The sequence below is a fragment of the Cyclopterus lumpus genome, chromosome 3, assembly GCF_009769545.1.
Source record: "Cyclopterus lumpus isolate fCycLum1 chromosome 3, fCycLum1.pri, whole genome shotgun sequence".
NCBI classification, from domain to species: domain Eukaryota; kingdom Metazoa; phylum Chordata; class Actinopteri; order Perciformes; family Cyclopteridae; genus Cyclopterus; species Cyclopterus lumpus.
This window is the reverse complement of record NC_046968.1, coordinates 17,452,194-17,480,031: the sequence shown is the minus strand read 5'-3', so window position 1 is coordinate 17,480,031 and position 27,838 is coordinate 17,452,194. Positions and strand designations below refer to the sequence as shown.

The following is a 27,838-nucleotide window of genomic DNA, read 5'->3' as shown; positions in this document are numbered from 1 at the left end:
ACAATAGTTAATACATGCGATTAATAATAGTTATTTTTGTCACATTGTCTCTTTAGCTACATTCTTCTACTACGTCTGTTGGTTTTTTGTTGTCTTTATTAAAATTATTTCTTATTTTCTTACCTGCAGGCTGACTGGTACAACCCTGCCCTCACCGGTGATATCAAATAAGAACTGGCTTCGGATACATTTCACCTCAGATAGCAACCATCGAAGAAAAGGATTCAGTGCTCAGTACCAAGGTATATCAATCTCTTTCACTCTTATTACTTATCTGCTCTCTGCCTCCCTTGCACACATGTATGGTATGCTCGAACATATTTACAACTAATCCACATATATAAAAACACAAACAAGATAGCATTTGGCATACATGGTAGTTGTATTACAGCATATTTGAAATGGCAAGTCAGAAGTCTGAAACCACCTGACTTGTGGTATACCTTTGGTATCATCTAATTGACTGGTTGTGTTACTTAATTAGCATATTAGGGTGCATATTAATGTACATGTAGCAGCTCAGATTTAATTGGCTGCTTTCAACGTAAAACATGGCCGTCCAAGACTATATTTTGTTGCGTGTCTAAATTCCTGTCTGTCTCCATCTCTTTTAATATTCATGTTATGCTGTTTCTTTCTTCCTCAGTCTTTGGTTTCTTGCTCTTGCCATTGGTAACTTTATGTCTGTCTCTTCTCTTCTGTGTGTGTGTGTGTGTGTGTGTGTGTGTGTGTGTGTATGTGTGTGTGTATGTGTGTGTGTGTGAGAGAGAGAGAGAGAGAGAAATTAGATGTAAAAGAAAAGAAAAGAGAATGTAGTTTGGTTGTGGCACAGACTTTTTTGTTATCTTCTGCAATAGTGCTACTCACGATATAATAGATGGAATCCATGTTAAAGCTGCTCCACTTCTTTGCTCTTCTCTCCCTGTTTTTCTCCTCTCTTCTCCTCCCTTCTTCCCGGTATCTTTTAATGTCTTCACCCTTTTCCCTCTACTAATGTTCAGTTTCTGCCGCTGTTGCATTTGTTGTAGGTTCGTTATTGGAAGGCGAGTGTGAAGCACTTAATGAATTGCAGAGAAATTGCTGATGTGTACTGAATGGCAATGCTGAAAATAATAAGCATTTCAATTTGTACAGTAATTTAGGTTTAATAACAAAATATGTATAATTAACCTCAATCTCCTCTCCTTTCTGCAGTGAAAAAAGCAATAGAGTTGAAGTCCAGAGGGGTGAAGATGATGCCCAGTAAAGACTCCAGTCACAAAAATGCTGTCTGTAAGTAAACTACTGTCTTCTGTTTGTGTGTGACTGTCATTTAGAAAGCCCTTTTTTTAACACACACACACACACACACACACACACACACACACACACACACACACACACACACACACACACACACACACATTATGTATGTACACAAGGACAAACAGCCTGCATCCATCCTTGATGTGGCAAGAGCAGTAATGTCATCTATTTTTGAGACAATAATTAGCACCACCCTCTTCTTTTCTGTTTTCTTTTCATATTTCCTTCAAAGGGTCAGAGGTCCATATGAAATGAGTTCTATAAATAGAAGGAAGTATATATATCTATACAGTATATATATATATATATATATATATATAGGAAAAACCCACCCAGTATTTGCAAAGACATTGTGCTTTTACACTACAGTAACAACAGTCAAATTTTGACTTGCTTAAACTATTCTATCAATTTAGTTTGTTTAAACACACAATGATGCAAACAAACCCTTCTTTTTATGATTACTTCTTAGTAATTACTGTAGAACAAGCTGAAAGAGCGACAATGTACTATTTGTTATTCTTTTAATTGTGTCAGCCCCCTTGTACAACCATCATGTTTGAAACTAAGTCGTACTCATGAGCCTTTATTTTGTTGTTTGATGGTTTTAAGAACCTTTCAAGCTTTCCTTTGTTACACACAGTGAACCTCCCTCTGTTGGTGTCATGATGACAATCTACTTCAGTCCATAATAAACTCAATGCAGCATAATTTTTATATTTTAACTTTTTGAATTTAAAGTAGAGTCTAGCGGTTTGTTGTTCTTCATGGCCAAAGCTGGAAATGCACCCACAACATCTTATTTGTTCCCTCTGGAGGTGTAGCCAACAATCCATAAATTGACAGTGTAGTCTACATCAGGTGAAGTCTCTTATGAGACATACTGTTAGCCAGTAGTGAAATGCAGTGTGCAACATTTTATTATATTTGTGGCAATATTTGACGGATGAATGGATTAAATAATACTGCACGGCTGGAGGCTTATTAGATGCTTGCTGATAACAAAGAACACTTTCTAAACAGGCAAAAGGTTACAATGGACTATAACACTGAAAAGCATCTCTTCTGCTATGAAGCTGAAAATACACAACAGATTGAATATAAACAACAATAAGTTGTACTTGTGCATTAGGAGGAGTGTTACTATTAGTTTGCACAATTATGGAGCAACGCCAACATACCGTTGCTGTTGAAGCTGACCGGGAACCCACAGATGGGTCGTCCAGCTCTGCTGTTTCATTTGTGCTCGCCATAGTGTGACTGGCTCACACCCCAATCTGCTCATTGTGCTGACCTCAGCGCATGTTGCTTGCAGTCTATAGCTGATATAAGTGTCCGTGTGTATATGTGCATCAATCTACATACACAATAATAAATGGGTTGACAAATATACTGTGACGGTAGTTTATAAAGTCTCTGTGTGGGAAAACTGTGTGGGAAAACACTGAAATCCTAGTGGACGTTAATGACAACTAATATATGGTTTACTTTGAGTATTTTCTACTATTCTCTCCTGTTCCCTTTTCATGTGCTCAACTCTTAACTTGCATCATATCCTCCATGTCATTTCAATGGGATTTACAGGAAGTAGGTGTTGTTGTGCCTCTCACCCCATCATTTGGGACATGGTGAAAGCCACTTCTTGTACTTTAAAACTATACACAGTTTGAATACAAAGCATCACTATACATCAAAGGTAATCATGAGATTAATTTAGCATTTTTAGGCTGTAATTTGCGTGCTGTAAATTATTTAAAATAATTTCCCATTTTTTTTTTTTGGGCTGCACGGTGGTGTAGTGGCTAGCACTGTCGCCTCACAGCAAGAGGGCAGCGGGTTCAATTCCCGGTCGGAGCGGTCCTTCTGTGTGGAGTTTGCATGTTCTCCCCGTGGCAGCGTGGGTTCTCTCCGGGCTCTCCGGCTTCCTCCCACAGTCCAAAGACATGCTGCAGGTTAATTGATCTCTAAATTGCCCATAGGTGTGAATGTGAGAGTGAATGGTTGTATGTCCCTACATGTGCCCTCGATGGACTGGCGGCCTGTCCAGGGTGTCCCCTGCCTTCGCCCTATGTCAGCTGGGATAGGCTCCAGCGCCCCCGCGACCCTAATGAGGATAAGCGGTATTGAAAATGGATGGATGGATGGAATTTCCCATTTTTCTTGGTACCGTGAGAATACCATTAGACACCCAGCCAACCAAGTAACATGAAGGTGAATATATTTCTTTGTGATGAACAGGATGGACATTATGAAATGCCATGGGCCCACGCACAGGGCTGCGGACCAACATATTTCATTGATTATCAAAGTCCAAAAGATGTTTTATTTTGAAAGATGACCGTACACATTGTTGTTCATTAGGACATCTGCTATGTCCATGGTTACCTTCATGAAATTTTACTTTACAGTTTTTGATAAAATTAAAGGCAAAGTCAACTCAAATTAAATAATGATATTAATAATTTAAAGCAGATCCTTAAAAGGATAGCCTTTTAGGGATCTGCTTTAAAACATTTTCAAATATTGGGAAATTATTAATATCATTATTTCTTTTAAACTGACTTTGCTTTTAACTTTCTCAAAAACTGTACAATAGAATCTCGTGAAAATAGTCGTGAACATAGCAGAGGTCCTCATGAACAAGAATCGAGTGAGAATAAAATATAACCTTTTAAGGATCTGCATTAATAACCGTTCTAATATTGTGAAGTTATAAATATCATCATTTCAAAAAAACAGTACAGTAGTGTAACTTCATATGTTATTATATTATTATTATTATTATTCAAGCGGCGGCTCACTTGACCGAGTATCCGCGGATGCCGGCTCACATGACCGCAGTATATCAAACCAATATTTTGATATGAAGAAAATTGTCGGAAGTTTTGTTGTTATGTTAGAATCTGCACAATGGAAAAAAGACAAAAGCAAAGTTTTGTCAGAAAAGGTCTCAAGATGACTCATAACTGCTATTGGTTTGTTTTAATGCTGGCAACTAATGTGCACAATAGGTGTCAATGTATCGTTATATTTTGTAATTCTGGCCATTAAAAGAAAACTCAAGTGGCTGTGTTTCAGCATTTAAGTATTTACTCAGTTTCAGCTTTGTGATATCTTCCCAGCTGATGAACCATCTTTGCTAGCTACTGATGCTATACATCAAATATATGACTTGTTATTTAACATTTCACCGAAGTTGCAGCTAATAGGAATCCAAATAAACAATAAACAATATGTTGACCATGAGGCAATTAAACAATTAATTGAATGATAAATGTGATGAATATTTCTACAAATGACAGACATATTTCTATGCAGCTTGCAGATGCCCTTAAAACAGTATCTGGATCATGTGATAAAGGCTTAATTGCCACGGAAGCCCAAGCTCATACCTCATCCATTCCTTTGGGTTTAGCCTTATAATAAACCCCTCATCAATAATTCTGCTGATTTACACGCTCAGCCAAGCATGTGCTGGTGCAATTAACATTGCTATGTGTGTGATTGTAACAAAGACATTTTGTGTGCTTGTGTGCTTCTTCAAGTGTTGTGGCAATTAAGATTAAAGCTGGTATGCTCTGTGTATATCAGTGTGCACATGCTTATGTGAGGAGTTCCTGTGGTAAATCAGTTTGTTAAATTTATCAATGATGTAGTTCATTATTATTTTCACTCTTGTTTACACAAACTAAGCTTACACACACAACAGATACACACATATATGTAAGCACACTTGTACACAAATTTTTTCCACGTAAAAAAATTGCCTGACGTCAGTCTTCTGAGTCCAACGCTATTACATTTGCTTTTTACAAGAAGGGCTAGCTTACAAAAACATCTTGTTGTTAAGTAACTCTCTAATCATGGGGATCTGTAGAGGTTTTTCACAGGCTGACATGTAAATGTATTAACAATAGTTATAATATTGTCTTCGAAATGTGATGTTCTACATGTTTCTTAATTACATATTAATTTGAAAAGCAAAACTCCTAACTCCGTAAGCAGTGAAGCTCGTCTACAAAAACTCGGCTACGCAATCTTATGACTTGTTGTCCATATCTGGTTGCACATTACCCTGTGTGGATTTTATCATGGTGTTAAGTAAAATCACGGTGATCACCAATGGTCCATATGTGCTTAAAGAATCTCAGAAGTAGCTGTCCCACTTGTAAAATGATCACTGCCCTGAAGAAAACAAGCTTTGTTATCTGTTATCACAATGCTGAGCCAAAGAATGATGATAATGGCTATTAACTGTGTAGTCCAGGGCTCCCTAAAGCTTCTGAAGCCCTGGACCTAAATGAGAAATTGAGTTTCTCACCATGGGACCTATGCTCATTAAAACATAGCATTTTTATCATGGGGACCAAAACTGAGTAAATGTGGGTTTTCACATTGGGTCGAAGGCTCAGTGAGGTTACTGCAATCATGTAGTTCAGTTAGTCCATCAGGATGGGAACCTGATCATTAAAACATTAAAAAGTATAGCCAAGGTCCACTTTTGGTCCCGAACCAGTCTTTGAACAACACTTCTTTACACTGTATGACTCCCAGTGGTAATATTATAGCTGTATTGCAGACAATTGTGCAATATATAATCATTACAAAGAACCAGAGACTGATGATAATGAGTTTTACCTGGCTAGAGAATTGAGTGCTTATGAATCATAATCTAAAAGACTGTCTGTAGCAGCCTCCAGCCTATAGTAAAGCAGTCTAATGGACAGACACACATGAGAATATGTTTCAATCAGTTTGAGTACGGTATGTTTATTGATAATTCTCACACTGACTATTGATTAGAATATTACTCAATACTGAAGATGGATAGACGGATAGATAAAGACAGAAATAAAGAACAGATACAGAAGAAAGACAGACAGACAGGCGGACGGACGGATCCAAAAGATACACCAATTAAAAGACAAATATAAGAGAGATAAATAGAACATTTTAAATGGTTCAAATGAAAGCAACCCATCTTGCAGTTGTCCTCTCTCAGCTACAACATTAACTTACTGCTGAGGATGTGTCATAATTATAGAGAGGCAGAAATATTGTGATTAAGGAGTTTTACTCCCTAGACATTGACCTAGAACTGTAATGAATCATTATTTTGAGAGTGTAGTTTTAAATCAGTGTTTTTTCTACAGGATTCTCGGGCAAGGTAGTTCTGGGCTGCAGAATACTCAAATGAAAGTGATGCGACCACTTGAACCATTGAAATCACACAATGGTACAGCACCACAGCTGAATACATTTGGGAAAACCTCACAGTAATGCAGACTGTAACCATCAGAATATTATTTTAGACGGTGTGTCATTAAACAATACGTGTATTTATGTGGATAAATTGTGAGGGCTCAACAAAATGATGCTGGGAAGATGGCTGCAGTCTTCAGCTCTCGGCTTGATTGACCTGTGAGCACAAGAACATGGAGGAGAGAGAGGGCCGAGTGGATAAGAGGCTACACTCAGTGCAGAGGAGAGCATCCCAACAAACTGCACTTCACACATTTCTTTCCTCATCCAGCTTGCATCTGGAGAGCACCTCAAAGGCTCTCACCTGAAACACATGTCAGCTGATCACACAAACAAACACAAATACGCACACACACGTTCACACACATAATACTCTCCCACGCTCTTCCCGCCTTTCTCTTTCTCTTTGCATTCTCTGTCATTGACTCTTTGACCACGGTTTCTTTTTTATTGGTTTATCTGTCTGTTGTTATAATAACTCATCTTTTGTGCTACGCTGTTTGCATTTTCAATGTCTTTATCCGTCTTTACTTTTCCCTCAAAGCCAGTGGTTTTTCATTTTTCTCCAGTTCCCCGAGCCAGTGGTTTGTAACCCTTTCCCTTAGGAACGTCAATGATGAACATATTCAATATGGCCTTGTTTCATGAGTTCAACCCGGTTTATAAGACTCTAAGAACATTTTTGTTTTTAACTCTGAATCAACCAACTCCTGTAATGTAAAAGTGTTGCTATGCAAGCATTTAATGTGAGACATTTTTATTGGAGTTAAAGTTATTAATGAGATTCTTCCATAACAACAGAAAATAAGTATAACATTCTTTCACAACTATTCGACAATATAGTAAGTATGTTGTAATATGTACTATGTGATACCTTCGTTCTTTTGAAAAGGATTAAATAAAAGGAAAAATTAAATATAATTTTTATTTTCTCATATTCATAATGTAAACTTAAAATGAATACATTCTTAATTAATTTTAATTAAACTGATAGGTTTCCAGTTTGTAAATTACTCATGTGTCACACTTCTTGAGTATTTATGAAGGCATAATTTATTTATTTATGATGTACTAATCTGGTTTTGTTTAAAGCTAATGATGATGGCAGCAGTCACATAATCTCTTTATGCTCGTGGCCATGTCGAATACTGTTGTAATACCGGTTTGTCAGTGGGATTATTTTATTAAATTCATACGTAATAAGCAAATAATAGAAATCCAATGAATAAATCAACAAGTGAACCAAAAAAAGTGTACAAATTTGAGAAAACACAGAAATATTGATTTAACACCACAACTTCTGAGCAACTAATGTAGTTTTGTCATGCAATCCCGGACTTTACAAAATGATACATGAAGATAATCTTGTCTTGTTGAGAATTTTGTTGATGGCATTAGCCCAGTGGTAAAAAAAAAAAACATACTCAGATCAGCACTATACGTTGTATGTTATTGTACATAATAAGTAACTACATGTGTCAAATGAATGTTGTGGAGTAAACAAGTATCACATTTTCCTCTGAAATGTAATGGTGTAGAAGTATAACATTGTATATTAAAGTAAAGGACATATATAGTTACATCCCACTACTGCAGCAGCCACAACATCTTTATGTTTGTTTCCAAGGAATTAATATTTTCAGACAATTCATAGATATTACTTATTCTAAATTCATAGTGAATAGTTGAGGACAGGAAGATCCACTTCATTTAATGAGTTTAAACCCTGTTTAATGGAGTGGGTGGCTGATGGCAAGAGTATATTATACATCAAGTGCAAATATGGGATTAAGTCAGTTTGAGGATTTTTGACAAGGCCAGCAATATTGCCAGATATTTGGCAGATATTTCTTCTATAACAATCTCATGTTGTTTGCATGAGCTGGATTTGTTTCGGCAATATGAACCTTTATATCTGATGCCAATGAAAGCCATTTGAACATTAGTGACAGAAAAAGGATGAGAGTGTGACAGAGGAAGTGTGTTTTTATAGGGTGTTTGTGTGGTGATTTTTGGACAGAACATCAAAAACACAGCAGAGCATCAAGACAGCTTGTTCTGTTTGCATCATATCTCACGCAAACATGCATAAACAGCGTCCATACGCTCACAACCCCTCAGCGAAAAAATCCCACAAACACACCAAATCATTCATCCATCTTTTATGCTAGGATGCACCACTCTCAGCCCCCCTTTGTAAATTGCAGCTAATGCGTACTAGAGAGAAAATGCGGGGTGAGCAAGCTGAGATTACAAAAGTAGAGAGAAGGACTCAGTGGGTGCAGAGGCAGATGTGGAGGACAGGAAGAGGGAGGCAAGTGAGAAAGATACAAGAAAAGATGAACGGAAAGAAAAGGAGATGCTATGAGGTCAGATATGGCTCCTTCTCCAGGATATTCTCTTTCATTTCCCTGTTTGCTATTGTAGTCCCTTTTCAGCATTCTCATCATTCCCATTTTATTCCCTTTTTCCTTCCTTTCACTTTATATTTAGTTTTTTGTTAACCACCATTATTCATCCACAGAGTTCCATTAAGACAGAGCTGGGTTAAACTGGTTTCTGTCATGTTGTCTGGTCTCATTTACATTTACATTAGGTTTTAGGCATGCAGCAGATGCTTCCAGCCGCAGCGAAGTCTAAAACCAATGAAAGATCCCAAATATGAGCTGGGCAAAAATTGGCATATGTTTTGTGTTTGTGTTTTTTTCAGGAACATAACTGATCATGCAGAGAGATGAGAAAAACAAATCACTGCACATTCATTTAATTTCGAGCACAGATATTTTTCTGCCATATTATTATTTCTTTAATCCTTTTGTTTCTTTTTTTTGGGACAATTTCTCCCTGAGAGGTCTTATTAAATACATTTTTTTATGTCAAGTTTAGTATTCCAATCAATATTTTAATTAAAAGTAGTAATATGGTCAATTTATTTGAGTATCATCATTTAAAAAGTTATCATTATTGGAGGCAGAATTACATTGTTATATTATCATTGATATTATTGTATATTTGGGTTATTGTTACTGATATATTAACCTAGCAATATTTATTTCATTGTTGCGTCTGGTCAAGCTGGAGAACATTGACAGAGAACATACTATTTTGTATAGAGTTGTGTAGTTTTATGTCAAGTTTAGTATTTATGAGCATGTCCTTTATTTTACATTTTAAATTTGAATATGTAAAGTAACTAGTGAGCATAGCTGTCAAAATAATTTAAATGATTACAAGTAGAAAAAATAACGTTTATCTGTATGTGTAAACATTAAATGGCAATACTAAAAATATAAGAAAGAAAATGATAGACTCTTGAAAATTACAGTCCAAGTACAGTGCCTGAGTAAAAGTACTTTCCAACACCTCAAATGTCTATGTTCTTTATTTGCTAAGAGCAATAAGTCAAATGTCTCATTTCAAGACATGCGAAGCATGAATCCAAGCTCTGTTCAGGGACAAGCAAAAGTTCAAAAGCTGTTCACAGTTTCCTACAAACGGCAACGCCTCACAATCGAAGGTTTCTTGAATGCATGTTGGCCTCGCCAGGCTGATACTACTCTACTGGCCGTAACGTTAGCATTTTGTGGGGAAAAAACAATATTATGAAGAAAGACTGAAATATAAGCTAAGGAAACACTAAACAAATGTCGGTAGATTTATGTTGTGTAGAGGAAAAAAGTGTTCTCTGCTTATCTATATACTACTTATCTTAACAGCCTTTCGTGATACTTGATAAAGAAACGTTACGTACAAGAATATCTTTATTAATATGGTGAATAGAAGCATGTTTCCTATGTTTACTTCCTTTTAGTTTAGGAATTGATGACTTATTATTTAGGTATATATTGTATCTTAATTTAATTAGCAATTAGCAACATTAGCCCTTCTACTATGAAAATTAAATGTCAATGTGGTTATCAGAGGTAATTTTCTTGCTTTCTAATCATGTTGCGGTGACATCTCAGGCATTTGTGAGTTGTTGGCTCACTGGCTGTGTTATTTGACACATTTTCTAAATTGTATCTAATCGTTCATTTTTTTTCAATTACTGTGTAAAATCTGGATGTGGGGAATTGTTATATGATTATAGCATCTTACAGGTGACTTTAATGATATGCATCTGTTTGTAGAAAAGTTAGACCATCTTTGTGAACTACACTTTTTTACATGTATTTTATCCAGTTCAAACCAAATGATTCTTTAAAGATTGATAAATGATTGATCATAATGGGATTTGCTGCTCTTTGATGAAAAATGTTGTCATCGTTAAAATTTTAACCTGGTAGATAATTGTGATATCTACCAGGTTAAAATAATAAACACAAAATGGAGAGGCCTTGTTTTCACAATTATATCCTTGGTATTTCTCAAACATGTTCCTGTCAACTGAAAATACATCTATTTTAAAATTCAAAGGCTGACTGCATGCCTCATTTTCTGAACTCTCAATAACAGTAGGGGATATTTCTCACAGTTTGGAGTTATTCTAACTGTGCTTTAACACTTGACTGTCACCACATATACAACAAATACTGATGCTTGTGGTCACAATAACAATGATGATTTGTATCCCAGCTCACATCCATCTTAAAAAATCGGTATGAGAAAAGGTTTGATAATTTACCTTCATGTCCATCAAATGCACATACCTGTATATAACCTCAAAACAACAACACCTGCCATGTATTTCTTCTTTTTTCAGTGAGTCAAAGTGGTCTTGCTGGTGATGTCTGTCCAGATCCTGGAGTTCCAGAAAATGGCAAGAGGATGGGCTCAATCTTCCAGTAAGTTTGCTTTATTACAGACTCAAATGCTCTGAGTTACTCAAATGAAAGTTGAGCATATTAATACTAATCAAGTATAATAAAAACACCTACAAGTGCCATGGCTATTGTTGATCTTTTGACCAGCACACAGATTATTATCGAATGTTTGTCAGACATGTAGAAGCCAGACTGTATAATGTATTTCACTGTATGTGTGTAATGTATTTTTCCTACAATGTATTACATTTGCAAACCTGGCACAATTGATACATAATTTGCATGATATGGGTGAAGTGGAGTGATGCTCCATGTATGTGCATTTTTTTGCTTCGATTGTGTTGTGCTGGTTTATTTATTTAAGGCACAACAGCTTACTTATTGCCAACATATTGTATTTGATATTCGTAAGAATTGGAAGAACTCCTGGTGGACTATTATTTTTGACCGATTAACTATTAACTCAAAGTATTGAGCCTTTGTTGCGGGCTGAACAGAGTTTATTGCAAGTACAACTAAGTTTAAGTAGAGTTGGTCCTGCTCCCACCCTGCTGTGGCTTTACAAATAACTGTGTAACATATAAGAGAGCCAATGGATGCAGTAGGCGACCGTCACAGCCCGCCCCTGGACTGGATGGGAGACACACAGGTATGCTAAAACTTGGTGAGCTTAATTTAGATCTTCAGATACCACGTTGAGTTGTCTCCTTTATCTACTTCAATCATGGACATCCTTTAACTCCCACACTGACAGTGAGAGTGAATGCCACTCTGCCCCTCTTCTGGTCTCAGAAATGGTTCAAAAAACATCAAACCTATTCAAAAATGTTCTTTATCGTTTATCGAAGTGTTTTGTGGTTCATGTATCATCATGAATACTTTCTGTCTGTTGGGGACCTGTTCAGCTCAGGCTCTTTAGATGTGAATCAGCTTATCTTACTGGCTTATACCTGAAAAACTCACATATTTACATTCACAGTCTTCTAGATCCTCCTGAAGGTGGAAGCTGTGTAGTGCTCATCAGACCAGCTCCACATCCGCCAACCTGTTTCACTTTTAGGAAAGCAAATGATTAGCTGCTACAGTTTTGACCTGCAGATAGAGATATACAAAAACAAAAAAACTGCAGGTAATACGTTTTTTTTAGAACACTTTCATCTGTAACTGTCTGTCCAGAACTGAAGGTCTGACACTAGCATCATATGTTTGGCCTGTTTTGCGTCTCTGGGTGTCCTTGTTTCTGCATTTGTATCATCATTCATTGCTCTTCTGTACAGAGGCACACGGTTAACCATACGTATTTACTGATGCACTTTACTAATCACCCTCCAGTTTTATAAGTGTCCTTTGCTCATATAGGGGGTGTACACAGAGAATGTGAAGTAATGTTTCAGAAGTAGGATCTTGGCTAAGACAAGGACTTGGTGGTCACAGGGATCTTTAAATAATTCACATGGTGTCTGCCATCTTATCTGTAGAAAGGAAGGTACGCAATTGAATTTAATCAGGAGTGAGCAATTATATAATGATCCCGTCTCCTTACGACTCATCCTCTTCGCACCAGTGGCAGCTAAATTGCTCTTAAGTTTATGAGGGAATCAAGACGGGCATTTTTTTTTTTTTAACTCTTTTCTGGGACTATTTTCAGTGCAAAAAAATGTTAAACAATTATTGTTTCATCTCCAGCTTCTTCACCATCGGCAACTTTGACAACACAAACTTTGTAGGACTGTTAGTGGAGTTGTCTGAGTTAGTGAAAGGTTCATTACCTATGTGTGTGCACATGTTTGTGTGCATGCATGTGGGCATGGATGTGTTTAGTGTGTGTTACAGGTTTGTATCTAATCATCATTAAGCACTGAGATTGAGAAGCTGGAACAGAATTGTGGTGTAATGAGGTAAAACAGGAGAAATGGAAAGAGAAAAAACCTGCAGGGAAAACAAAAAAAGTTTTCACTGTGCGAGTGAAAACTCAAGATGTCACTTAGTGTTTAAGGCAGTTTTGCTTCAACCTCATACACAACAGGGATAAAGGTTTTAGTTATTTTCAAGGAAATAGCAATAACAACAACGTTTTCTTTCATGTTATTGTACATTTCACAGTGAGCGGCTGGATTGGAGGTATTTTCAGTGTCATCAGCAGCGCCAAAGTAGCAGAAGCTGTAAAGTGAATGACCCAACTTTCCGTGACAAAGGCACAGACAGAGAGATCTGGCCAGGCAGTACAACTCTACAGTGTTAAACAACAGGGTGGAGCAACTGAACAACCAGAACCCTATGTAGCGAATGTTTGGCCAGGTGGTAGACTGCGGTGTGTATCAACGGGGAGGAGACATTAAGCTTTAAAGACAAGATACCATGCAGACAACCACTCAAATGGCTGAGTGTCCCTCTCACGTGTTAGACAGCGGGGGGGTTGGAGGGAATGGGAAACCAGAATGATAAGAACAAATGGTGAGAGGAGGCGAGAGGAGTGGAAAAAAGAAAGGAGAAGAAAGCATAGGAAAGGAGACAACAAGAAAAAGGCATAACTGAAAAAAAATAAAGGATCTTCCAAAAAGAGAGGAATTATAGGTCCTAATTAGACAATCTGTGGGGATGGCTGGCTTCTAAAAGCCACTGTCTCATTAATAACATGGTCATCATTCATACATCATTTCTGCAATTAACTTGCTTCCCAGTTCTCTTAAGATATAACCAGCGATGTAAGAGGTCTTTGCATCACCACAAAATCACCTTTATGAAGCAGTGAGCACTATAATCAACGTTACTGTTGTTACTTTATTGACACGTTTTGTTACTGTTGTGCCCTCTTAAATAGAATTGGATCCAACGTCCAGTTCAGTTGTGATGACAGCTATGTACTACAAGGATCTAAAAGTATCACCTGTCAACGAGTCACTGACACACTGGCTGCCTGGAGTGACCACAGACCCATCTGCAGAAGTAAGTTTCACCTCTCATTCCCTCTGAAACCTCTTATGACTTGTTTAGCTCCATGCATTAGAGCTCAAGTTATTTTATACAACGAGTTTATGTCTACTGACAGCAAAAGATTAAGTCCAGCGAAGTGAGTCTGCTGTTTGCTATAAATGTTCATTAAGTCTATTTTTGCTGAGACACATTGCACTGCTTTAAGTATGTCAGTGCAATCTTATTGCATCATTGATAACAACTGCATCACACATCAATGAGTTAAGACAAATGACAGATGTCCATTCATATTCATATTGTATTGAAACTATCTCATCATTCTTTCAGTGTTAGTATTTCATGATATTCACTGAAGTATTCAAAATCATAGTATTAAGTTAACTGTTTCATATTTTTTCGACGACATCCTACATTTTCAAACAATATCATATATATTCATACTGATGGTGGCACAGCCATCAGGCAAGGTGCTGAACTGCTTGCCTGGGATTCAGTGTTAGGTTTAAGGACACTTCAGCGTGCTGTTTGATGGAGCCAGGAGTTTAACCAGCAACCCTAACGACTGGCTTTAATCGTCCCAGAGGTCCAAGGGTTAAAAATCATTATGCAATTCCTGTCATAGGAGATTCCACTGCTTTCGGCTCGGTAGCAATGAAACTAGACTTTGATAATCATAATAAAGCAGCAGTATTTCACTAAATGCACCATTTTGACTTGTATGCTTGTAATAGTTTTGGATCGCAGTGGAGTTCCATGACATTAGCGTTTGGCCACACAGACAACACGCATTAGTACAATACATCTATTGTTAGTTTTTGTTTCTTCAGGGTATTTGTTGATGATAAAATAAGGCTAACCTATAATATGATACTTACTGCTGCTCGAGATCCCCAGACTGTTGTTCCAAAGCCATAAATATGTCAAACGCCGGTTCACCCGCAGTCATTAAACTGGACACTGAAACAGTCCTCTGCTCAGGTCAAACATTTTCAGGACAAAAACTGATCAATAAAGCTACTAAACAAATGTATTATGTTTATATAGCATCATACAGTACCTACATTTTACTTTATTCATGGCCTCTGATTTTCACTGTATTGTACAAACTATGCTGAGCCTTTTTTAATGCTGCAATACTTTAGTCTGGTTACAGAACTCTGAATCTCTCCAAATCTCCCAATTTTTCAGTGTGTAAATTGGTCCAATGTGGGGCTCACAGTAACACAAATAACAACTCTTAAATAGACATATTTCTTACTGCTCCTAGCAACCGCTACCTTAGCTTGTGTGCACTGCAAAGGACAATTGATGCCTGCACAATCAGGATACCCATTTGTAAAGCATTAAATGTATACATATAAATATATAGCATCTGTATAGACTGAATTCTCTGAATTTTTATCTAGGTATGTTTTTTTGCTTTTTTAATTTGTTAATGCAAGAACTATAAAAAGTGAAAACTCTAAATAATGAATAATATCAACATGATTTACATTTTGTCGATGTGTTCAAATCATGATTCCCTTTCTGACTGACTGGCTGGCTGAGTGACAAAATAAATAACTTTTTGAGTGGCAGAGCAATGATGCAGAGGCTCTCACTGTCCACATGTTTACTGACAATAGTGTGTCGGGTTTATTGCCCCGACAGATAGCATATACACCCAAGTGTCTGTGCACACAACACACATTTATATTGACAACAAGTATCCAAAGGACAATGTCTCTCTCACACACACACGCACACACACACAACCACACACACACACACACGTCATAGCTGCAGCAGTATTTGCCTTGAGCTGTGTGTGTGTGTGTGTGTGTGTGTGTGTGTGTGTCTGACGGACAGGAAGTCCCAGTGCTCAGACTCGCACTATAGGGTCCCTGTCACATTGTATTATATTGTAAGAATATGTGTGTGTGTGCGCACGCTCGTGTCTGCCGTTTTTTGTCTGTGACTGCAGGAATCCAAGTTTGTGATATTGCTTACTTTCGTCAGTAAGAGACAGTAGAGATGAAGACTCCAGTGAGAGATATGGAAGGACTTGTGGATATTATTTTCCAAATGAGCTTGCTCAGGATGTTAATTTTACCGTTCATATTTTAATGCAATAAATATACTTTTTTATTAGTCAGATGACCTTGAACTGAAATTAAAGGACAATAACTGAATGCAGAACATTAAGAATAGTACAGATGGAAGGAACTCAGGTATTACACAGGGATTTATTTTCTAAATACAAAATACAAGAAATAAAAGATAATCCCTGAACTAAACTAGCAAAAACTAAACTAGACAAATCTTGATGTATTGACACATCTACTGTATTATATGTCCATGTGAATTGGGCAGCAATAGACAGAGGGTGTTGGATTTTGCTCAGTATGCATTATATTTCATATTCCTTCAATTAACCTTTAGAGGCAGAAAATATGTACGATATTTTAAACAACCATTTTTTTCTTCTTATTCTCAAAACTACAGAAGGATACATTTTAGACGAAATCTGAAATCAAAAGGTTAATTTTCAATATGACACAACACAATATAATGACAGCTGTAAACATTTAGAATAATTTGTTCAACGGTGATTTCTATTTTGATATGTGTCATATACATTGTAATTATGGAGAGGAATAAATACAAAGAGAAAAACAGAGGGATCAAGGAAGAGAAAAAGAAAGACAAACAGAAAAGAGGCAGTTACACACGAACAAACAGGCAGGCAGAGGTTAAATATTCCTATACTGTAGCTCTGGTGTATTGTGTTAGTGATGTGCTCATTCTCGTGGGATTCGAACCCATGAGCTTCTCTCATTCTCTACTGGGACTCTAATGTTAATTAGAAGCTGGTCTCTGGGATGAATCGCCATGAATGTGTTTGTGTGTGTCTGTCTGTGTGTTTGTGTGTGTGTGTGTGTGTGTGTGTACCTGTGTGTATCACAGTGTGTTTCGGCTCTCTTTTCTAATTAACAGGCAGATCAGTCATCTGAGGTCCTCCTCTCTCTCCCTCTCTCTCTTGGTATTTTCAGTGCCTCTGAATCTTTTTTGCCTCTTGCCCTTCCTCCTTCAATTTCTTTTCTTTCCCGTTCTCAGATTATTATCTTTCACCCTGTCTATTTTCTTTCCGTCTCTTTCTAACCTCTCCCCCTCAAGCCTCACCACTTTGTCTCTCAACCTGTCTCTTGTGTCTTTGCAAACGCGCCCATCTCTCACTAACTCCTCACCCTCGCTATATGATTCAGTTTTATTTTTATGTCCTTTCTTGTCTTAAATGCTATAGCCACCTATGCCATTGCCCTTCCCTCCCTCTAATGGCAGTGATCGCCTCCAGCTAACTAATTATGATAGATGAAGGTCAAATATATGACCAGATAAAACTTCCTCTGCAAAGGTGACAGTGCTTGTTGACCGAAACTGATTATTTAATTTGTCTGAAATAGAGCGAGAGAGGGGTTTTAACGGTACTTTTCACTTTATTTTCTTTGTGCCAAATATCTCTTTCAGGCAATAACAAATGAGTGCCTTTATGAGGTAAAGAAGGCAAAACATATTACTTGGAGTATTACACAAGACAAAATCAATATGGCTAAAATAGAGCATTTGGAAGGATATTATGAAAAATGTTTTTCATAGTGGAGATCTGCAGGCTCTTTGGGAGCAAAGGTACTAAAAGTTTTAGCAGTGAAGTTTGGGCGAAATGTTTTGAAAGTACCCATGTTTACCTGGACAATGTCACCAAATAAATAACTGTTTCTCTATCACGTACTATGCAAACAGCTGTTGGATGACTTGTTATACAATTGTGGACAGCCATACTGTACTTTGACCCCAAATATAAATCCAAGGGATGTTAGTGATCCCTAGCCCCTATGATCAGCAGCTTCAGGCTCCCCTGGATTGTCATAAAAAATATTGAGTTTTTTAATATTATTAGAACATTAATTATCTTCTAGAAGGAAGCCTCCAGTTGTTTAGGTAACTATGATATTTGACCTCATACTGGTTCATTATTTTTTTGGGGCTGATTGTGACCGTACAAAATGTTAACATTATTTATTTATTTGTTTATTTATGAGGTATTTCAGTGTCCAACACAAAAATGCATGTGAATGTAGGGAAAACAGATGAAAGAAATTGTCTTCAGCCCAAAGTACATGTTTTCTCTCCATTGCACAAGGCTGTATGTTTTGTATTCATACAAACTTATGCATTTTTATTTTTGTATTCGATGCGAAAGGTAACACTCCTGTAGACAGTAAATTTGTGGAGCTAATTATATGCCTTTTTTGGTAATTGGATCCATTTTCTAGAACACATTATTTTCCTTTCCTCAACAGCATGAATATACAGCATGTGGTTCTTTCTTTTTTACATATATAAAATATTGCAAATTCGACTGCTCTTTTTGTACATAGAAAGTTACCTTATTTTGAACAACCATTGTCTTGTTTTTGTATTTCTGGTGTTTATCACTTTCATTCTTGATTTCATAACTGATTTTGCAGAGCTACTGTATGTTCAGATTCACTGTGTTAACCGTACTATAATAATTTACCTGTGTATCAGGTCAAACATTCACCTTCAAGTAAAAAAGGTGTAACAGGGATGCTTAACTCAATCATAGAAACACATTTGATAATGATGGTAAATGGTAATAGCCCACTACTAAAGATAATTGTTTTATTTTTTATTGACTGATGTGAATGACCAATGAAAGGCTTCACGTCCATGTTTTACTTATTAATTATATGCAAGTAGTGAAGTGGAGAAGCAGAATAAGTAAGTAATTTGTTTAATCTCACTAGCAAGTAGTGTGTGTGGAAAACACCTGTGAAATATCTGCGAAAGGAAGACTTCGAAAGGGACTGTGCATGATTTCATTGCAGGGAATTTTTCAAGTTTTTGATTTAAGGGTTCTATGGATCATTTAAGATATCTCCCACAGGGTTATATTTAACTCTAATTCCTCTGTCACTACCACATCCTCTCTGTTGTTTCTCTTCGTAAGGTAAGAGGACATTTGCAATCTGAGAGCATAACTTTGATTACTGCATAAATCTTTTTTACAACTCTGTCGCTCTGTCTCTCTCTCTTGTGCTTTCTTCCTCTGTAGCTCGCACCTGTGGCAGCAATCTAAGGGGGCCCAAAGGGGTCATAACTTCTCCTAACTACCCGGTTCAATATGAGAACAACGCACACTGTGTGTGGGTCATCACTGCGATGGAGCCTGGGAAGGTGAGCTTATATTAATTATTTTACCCTCACATTAGTCAATAATATTCAATATACTGGTTGTAATTGTAGATGGCGAAATAGTTAATATACTGAGGAGAGTGACAGGAGAGGCAAAAAACAGCATGAATTGCTGTAAAAAGTTGTAATACAGAGAATAAACTATGACATACAAATATTCTCTTTTGTGGTCCAGGTGTTGAATGGCTTTTGTTTTAGACTTATGTTTTGTTTTCCTGCTTGATGACTGAATTCACTTCATATTGCTGAGCTCATGGTCATCACACCTCCTCAATGTTGTGAAGGCAACTTTGTTGTTCAGTCATTGTTGTATAGAAATTAAAAATGCATATACCTGCAGTATCTTAATCTGCATTATCTTTTGTGTCATTTTTTTCTTCACTGTCTTCTCCCCTTTCCCAGCTCCTGTACCCTCAGCTCTCCACTCTTTCCTTATGCTTGCCTCTGCATTCCTGCTAACATCTCTGTTCTTTATTCTATACTTCTCTCTTCTCACCTCTCTCCCTGCTCTACTCTACTATACTCTGCTCTCTCATCTACTTTCTCCCGGTATCATCTGCTTTCCTCCTTTCACTTTGATTTGTCTAAAATGTTAAGTTTGAAGATGGTGAGAGGGAAGAGCAAAAATAGATCAAGAGGGCACAGAGCTCATTGAAAACTATACAGAGAAGAAAAGAGAGGGGAAGTATAGAGGAGAAACACCGGGCTGAATGTTCAGCTAGCAAATCCAAAATGCAAAAGTGAGTTTCAGGAAGAGAGTAATGACAAAAAGACTAAATGTCCATGCAGGTACTTGGCATTGAAGTTTTCTCTAAAGGTGGATGGAAATGGAGTCTACTCAATTCTGAGCCACTGAGGGAAAAGGATGGAGAAATGGTGAGATATAATTGAGTAAAGAAGAAAAATAAAAAAGGGGCAAAGTCCTTCTGACAGATAGAGAGCTATGACAACAAATAGCTACTGAATGACAAAGTTTCACCCAAGTGTTCCTGTAAACTTATGTATATCTCTTTCACTTATCCATGAGACTCTAACGCCTTTTTATTTTCACAGAACTTTGCAGCCATTGTCACCTATCCTTTTTTAAATTTCTTAAAAGTTTCATAATGACACATGTGCCACATATTATTGGTGGTTATGCTTGGTGTCAGATGACAGATGACAAGCCATCCTTATGTCGTGTGTGATTCTTGGGATTTAAAATATAATCCAAAACAATAGATTATAATAGATTCAAGGAGTTCCATTTTATGACAGATTGAATATCTCTCATCTGTTGTTTGTCGAGCGTGCGCGCGTGCGTGCGCGCGTGCTATAATGACAGATTATCAGCTACTACAGCTGCTGGCATTTGCAGAATGTCACTATCTAAATACACAGAGGGAGAGACAAGGACAGAGGCAAACAACAGGATAAAGACACTAGTAGACTATAATGAAGTAGAATAGAAAAGAATAGAATAGATTAAAAATGAATGACACAGTAATGACAAATAATAATAAAGTCCAATCTGTCTACTATACTGAGACATCAGTGCACTGTCTACAATATATACTCATGTGCTGAATAATTGTTTAGCTTTTCTAGTTTCCCCCTCTTAAAACTGAATACATAATGTGTAATCCTCCTTATTCCACCACTTAGTGGAATGATCCAGCATGGCATGATGCTACGCATGTGTGGTGTGTGGTCCTAAGCTGCATGTTCTTGATCAGGCAGACACTGGACGGTTTATTGATTTTGCGCGTTCAGTTAACTCACACTACACATTTCAAACTCACAAACTCTCTGTGAGGCTTTTAACACTGAGCGTAAGCGCGGTACTGGCACTCGGTTTGGTCCAGTGACAATTTCAAACAAGCTATTCAGACAAGATGGCTGCCTCCTCAACAATGACAGAAAGAGACAAATATAGCTACTTTGTGCAATTCTACTGAACTGAAAATAAAACGCAAAACAATAATAATATTAAGCCGTAGATGGCTGGAAGATGCACACAGTCTTTTTGAGGCTAATACTGATATTGATAGGTGAGTTTTGAATGTTAATTCAAAATCGGGACAAAAGTCTGCACAGTGTCAGTTGGTTCACAGAGAGATTTTATTTTATGTAAGAAAAATGGCTACACAAGTCTATATAGATATACATTGATGGATTTATTTTATGGCAAATGCTTAAGTACCGGGTGGCATGTAGTAGGATAACACTTGTAGTGAGTAGTGTAAAAGCTGAGTGCACTTCAAGAACAGCACCTACATGGCAGCTTGTTCTCTTTACTGAGAAGACGACAACCAAAAACACTGACTTGCACAATATTCCATCCATCCATTATCACCCGCTTATCCGGGGTCGGGTCGCGGTGGCAGCAGGTTCAGCAGGCCGACCCAGGCTTCCCTCTCACCCGCAGCACTTTCCAGCTCATTCTGGGGGATCCCGAGGCGTTCCCAGGCCAGCCGGGAGATATAATCCCTCCAGCGTGTCCTCGGTCTTCCCCGGGGCCTCCTACCAGTTGGACGTGCCCGGAAAACCTCTAATGGGAGGCGTCCAGGAGGCATCCTAACTAGATGCCCGAACCACCTCAGCTGACTCCTTTCGACACGAAGGAGCAGCGACTCGACTCCAAGCTCCCCCCTGATGTCCGAGCTCCTTACCCTATCTCTAAGGCTGAGCCCGGCCACCCTACGGAGGAAGCTCATTTCGGCCGCTTGTATCCGAGATCTCATTCTTTCGGTCACGACCCAGAGTTCGTGACCATAGGTGAGGGTTGGAACATAGACCGACCAGTAAATGGAGAGCTTTGCCTTACGGCTCAGCTCCCTCTTCACTAAGACGGACCGGTACAGCGCCTGTTTTACTGCTGCAGCCGCACCGATCCGCCTATCGATCTCCCGCTCCACCTTACCCTCACTCGTGAACAAGACCCCGAGATACTTGAACTCCTTCGCTTGGGGTAGGCAGTTTGCCCCCACCTGGAGGGAGCAATCCGCCGGTTTCCGGCAGAGCACCATGGCCTCAGATTTGGAGGTGCTAACTCTCATCCCTGCCGCTTCGCACTCGGCTGCAAAACGCCCCAGTGAATGCTGGAGGTCACGGTCCGAGGAGGCAAACAGGACCACATCATCCGCAAACAGCAGAGAGGCGATCCCAAGACTCCCGAACCGGATCCTCTCCGCCCCCTGGCTGCGCCTAGATATCCTGTCCATGAAGGTCACGAACAGGACCGGTGATAAAGGGCAGCCCTGGCGGAGGCCAACACCCACCGGGAACGTGTCTGACTTACTACCGAGGAGACGAACACAGCTCCTACTGCAGGCGTACAGAGACCGGATGGCCCGTGCCAACGGGTCCGGCACCCCAGAACTTCCTTGAGGCCAACCGAAAGTCCTTCTCCATGGCCTCCCCGAACTCCTCCCATGCCCGAGTTTTAGCCTCCGCGACCATCGTTGCTGCAGCCCTTTTGGCCCGCCGGTACCCGTCAGCTGCTTCAGGAGACCCCTGGGCCAGCCAGGCCCGAAAGGCCTCCTTCTTCAGTTTGACGGCTACCCTCACCCCCGGTGTCCACCACCGGGTTCTAGGGTTGCCGCCACGACAGGCACCGATGACCTTCCGGCCACAGCCCCGAGCAGCCGCGTCCACAATAGAGGCTTTTAACAAGGTCCACTCGGATTCCATGTCCCCAGCCTCCCTCGGGATTTGTGAGAAGTTCTTCCGGAGGTAGGAGTTGAAGACCTCCCGGACAGGATCCTCTGCCAGACGTTCCCAGTTCACCCTCACTACACGTTTGGGCTTGCCAGGTCTCTCTAGCCGAGTCCCCCGCCATCTGATCCAACTCACCACCAGGTGGTGATCAGTTGACAGCTCTGCTCCTCTCTTCACCCGAGTGTCCAAGACATACGGCCGCAGATCAGATGATACGATTACAAAGTCGATCATTGATCTCCGGCCTAAGGTGTTCTGGTACCAGGTACACTTATGAGCCACCTTATGTTCAAACATGGTGTTCGTTATGGACAAACTGTGGCTAGCACAGAAGTCCAACAACAAAACACCATTCGGGTTCAGATCGGGCAAGCCGTTCCTCCCAATCACGCCCCGCCAGGTTTCTCTGTCATTGCCCACGTGAGCGTTGAAGTCTCCCAGGAGAAACTATGGAGTCGGCAGGCGGCGCCCTTTCCAGGACCCCTCCCACCGACTCCAAGAAGGCCGGATACTCCGAAATGCTGTTCGGTGCATAAGCACAAACAACAGTCAGAGCCTTACTCCCCGCAACCCGTAGGCGCAGGGAGGCGACCCTCTCGTTCCCCGGGGAAAACTCCAACACAGCGGCGCTCAGCCGGGGGCTCGTGAGTATCCCCACTCCCGCCCGGCGCCTCTCACCCTGGGCAACTCCAGAAAAGGACAAAGTCCAACCCTTCTCCAGGAGCTTGGTTCCAGAGCCCATGCTGTGCGTGGAGGTGAGCCCAACTATATCTAGCTGGTACCGCTCCACCTCCTGCACCAGCTCCGGCTCTTTCCCCGCTAGTGAGGTGACGTTCCACGTCCCTAGAGCTAGTCTATGCTGCCGGCGATCGGCCCGCCCAGGTCTCCCGCCTGGCCCGCCGCCCGGTCTACATAGCACCCGACCCCGATAATTCTCCCTGCGGGTGGTGGGTCCACAGGGTGACTGCTGCTCCATGTTGTTCTTTCGGGCTGAGCCCGACCGGGCCCCATGGGCGAAAGCCCGGCCACCAGACGCTCGCCGACGAGCTCCCCTCCTGGGTCTGGCTCCGGGAGGGTGCCCCGGTTTCCCTTGTCCGGGCAAGGTGGCTACAATCCGTGGGCTGCTTATCATCAGGGTTTGTTGAACCGCTCTTAGTCTGGGCTCTCCCCCGAGACCTGTTTGCCTTGGGAGACCCTACCAGGGGCTGACGCCCCGGACAACATAGCTCCCAGGATCACTGAGCCACTCAAACTCCTCCACCACGTTAAGGTGGCGATTCATAGGAGGAGCTTGCACAATATTATTTATCATTATTTAAAATGAACGATGACATGTAATTGAAAAGGTAATGTAGGCTATACCCCATTTTATAGTCAGATTCCACCACTTTAATTCCCTTTAATTGACAACACTGAATATAACAATATAGTGTTAACTTATTGACATTGTCCCCGTTCTGACTCAGGCTCTTCTTTTAAGATAAATGTCTAGGAATATCCCACTGTCTCGGGATATTCCTGAATTTTAAAATTACTTTATTAGTATTCTCAAGCTGAAGTCTCTTTAGCATGACCGGCTAGTTATTAATTCTTTTATCAGCAATCATCTCCTTTTGCGGAATCCTTACTTAAGGACCCTCGACTTGGTTTTGTTAACCTCCTTTACAAGCACATCTCCCTAATTTAAAGACATATGTATACTGACTGGATTATCAATATTTAATCATGATTTAATTTTCAGGGAATGAATCACATTATTTAACACATCGCTTAGAATCTTAAGTGTAAGTTCCAGATAAATAAATATTAGTTTTCATGTGTTTTTTCGCCAATTAGTGCAGAAGCTTTCAGGGAGCGACCATGATATTTAAACAGAGTAAATCGTCATGAATAAAGATGAATAACAGTTATATTTCTCTACCTTTCTTTTTTCTCGGTTACCATCTCAGGCTCTTTGTCTCCTCTCCTCCTCTTATTTATTGTGTCTCTCTCTTGCTCAGCCTCTGACTGAATATTATTCCAGAAGACTTCTTCCATCAATAACATGTTATACAAAATTGAGACAGAGACAAATGTTTTTATTGAAGTGTGAGTGCCTTTTCTTTCCTTCTTTGTGTAGGTTTACACAAGTTTCAATAGCCGATGAGTAATGCTGGTTGCTTGTGTGTCTGTTGTCAGTCTGTTAAGTTCTGAATAAAAGCAGCACAATCAATATGGTTTGTAATGGTCCGACAGCCTCTCAGAAAAATCTGCGAGTGTGCTTCTATTTGTGTCTGTGACTGTGTTATTATTTTTGTAAGTTTGCGAACGGGCACCTGGTTGTGTGTGTTATGAATATTGACTGTTTTCTTTCTGTCAACTTAATTGCTAACTGCCAGAGGTTGTGAAAAATATGTTTGTCAGGAAAATGTGTCCACACAGAAGAAAAAAGGGACTTAGCAGTGTGTTTATGTCTCTATGTGTGTGTTTCTGTATGTGTCAGTCATTTGAGTCATCAGTTTCAAACGGATAATTATTGCGTTCGAGTCTGAACCATGCCTGACTGCTCACACACATCCACCCTTAAACGCATCGTCACACATGCCCATTAGGTCTCTAATCATTGCTGTCTTTTTCCTAATGAATTCATATTAGTGTGCGTGGGTGTGTGCCAGTGTGTTATTATGGTATTGGATGTTGGGTCATTTTCATGCATAGATCATCATCATCACTTTTGTTTTGGCAGGACACATTTTATGACATTCTATCAGATTCTATCAGATTCTGTTACATTTTACTTGATACAGAAATTGAGGCCAGAATATGTTAAAGTCCAGATTTATTCTACAAGAGATCATTGCTTCGCAACATGACTGCACAATTGCTCAGGTTAAAGACAATAATATGCATTATCATTAAGTTTATGCTTTATTAGAACTTTTATTTTTGTAACTCTGGCCATTTTTGTTCGCTATAACTGTGTTTTGGCTATTAATAGGTCCAACAGGGCAACAAGTATAAGACAGATTGCCATTTATGTTGTAAATACTGTAAGACATCAGTTTCGCCAGATTAGTGTCCATCTTGTTTGGAGGTAAACTAAAAAGTGATTGCATCAGCAATGTTGCTAATTAGCCCTCATTGGCCAGAGTAACTGTGCAAACTGCTACAGATTTCAGCAATTTCTTCAGAGAACACATTATTATTGTTACAGACAGAATTGATGGCCCAAGATACACATATTTAAGGTTGTTTCTTTCAATGTTGTAAGACTAACTTTTCAAATGTGTCCTGTGAACCGCTAATTGTTACTTAGTGTTAGTAAGCTTAAGATTGGCTACTACTGACTGCATATATTTTGTTGTGGAGGTAAGACATCATTGCTGCCACTGTGAGATACAGGGTCATTTGTATGAATTGCTGCAAGGTATACATCATACAGGCCATTGCTCAGTGAGGGTGTTGATCACATAGACAGAAAAATCAGTAAAGTGGATAGTAAATAACGCTCAGTGTCCATGGTAATGGCAAGACAGTCCCCAGTAGCTGCCTAATTAGCACATTATCTCAAGTCAAGGCTTTTTGCTATTCTGGCTTTTGACTGTAATTTGGCAGTCTAACTGACCATATTTCATTGTATTAGCTCTTTCTTTGACTCTCATTCCTGAACATTGCACTTCTCTACCAAAGGAGACTGTCCATGGTTGAACGTCCCACGGTCACACTTTTGTAGTTTTCTGCACTGGCCTCATGAATTAAAGTATATTTATTATGGTAATGTAAACATTATGGAATAAAGCATCTGCTAACATTGTCAACCCATCTCAACCATAGTCTGCTGTTGCCCGGTAGTTTTCTGCTGTAACAGTTTATAATGCGGTTTCCACAGAGCTGTCGCACATCTGTTGCTCAAACATTGTATGCAGTTTATTTTCCTAAACTGTCCAGCCAACAGGTCAACAGCACTCAAAGGTACTGTAACAACTCAACAAGGGAGTTATTTTCCAGACAGCAGCCATTTGCTTTCTTACCACTTAAAACAGAAGTCACCTCGGGAAAGGACTGCAACACATAAACATGGCATAGCTGGATACTTTGAGGGTATAGCCAAGAGGGTAGCATCCTTGGAAGTCTATTTTTAAATTGACTCCCACTTTTTTTTAATAAACCCAAGATGCCGTAATCACCACAAATGTTGCACTCTCTACTGTGTATCAAAACCCTTGTTATAATAGTGCAGATGTAAGGACACATCACCTCCTAAGGAGATTAATCTCTTGTGACCTCATCTCAAGGAATTCAATCATTCCTCCTTACTTTCTTTTTCAGGTAGACTGTTAATGGGTGATTGACTATCTATGTTAGCCCTGTGATTGCCTGGCCATCTGTCTCGGTCACTCTCTGCCCTCTGGTCAGTGCATAGTGGGACTGATTCTGACCCTCAAGACCCAAACAACTATAAAGAAATGAATGGATGCTTAGGGCTTTTTACACACAGATCACAGAGATCCTTACAATAGACCATGGGAACCACCCACATAAAGTAGTCAAACAGACAAAACTCCTGAAACATTGTATTAGTTTGAGCTAATGAGTTGACCTACAGCTTATTAAGTAAACTCTGGCCAAGTGGACTGCAT

The 27,838-nt window shown here is 39.4% G+C and overlaps 1 protein-coding gene across 1 annotated transcript in view; it reads left to right on the top strand.

Annotated features, from left to right (window-relative positions):
* LOC117751630 (CUB and sushi domain-containing protein 1-like) overlaps positions 1 to 27,838 on the top strand; it is a 258,734-nt gene that overhangs the window by 106,951 nt on the left and 123,945 nt on the right. The window contains 5 exon segments of the mRNA XM_034563565.1: positions 130 to 242; positions 1,195 to 1,272; positions 11,270 to 11,351; positions 14,152 to 14,276; positions 19,381 to 19,502. Coding sequence (XP_034419456.1) covers positions 130 to 242; positions 1,195 to 1,272; positions 11,270 to 11,351; positions 14,152 to 14,276; positions 19,381 to 19,502 — 520 coding nt within the window.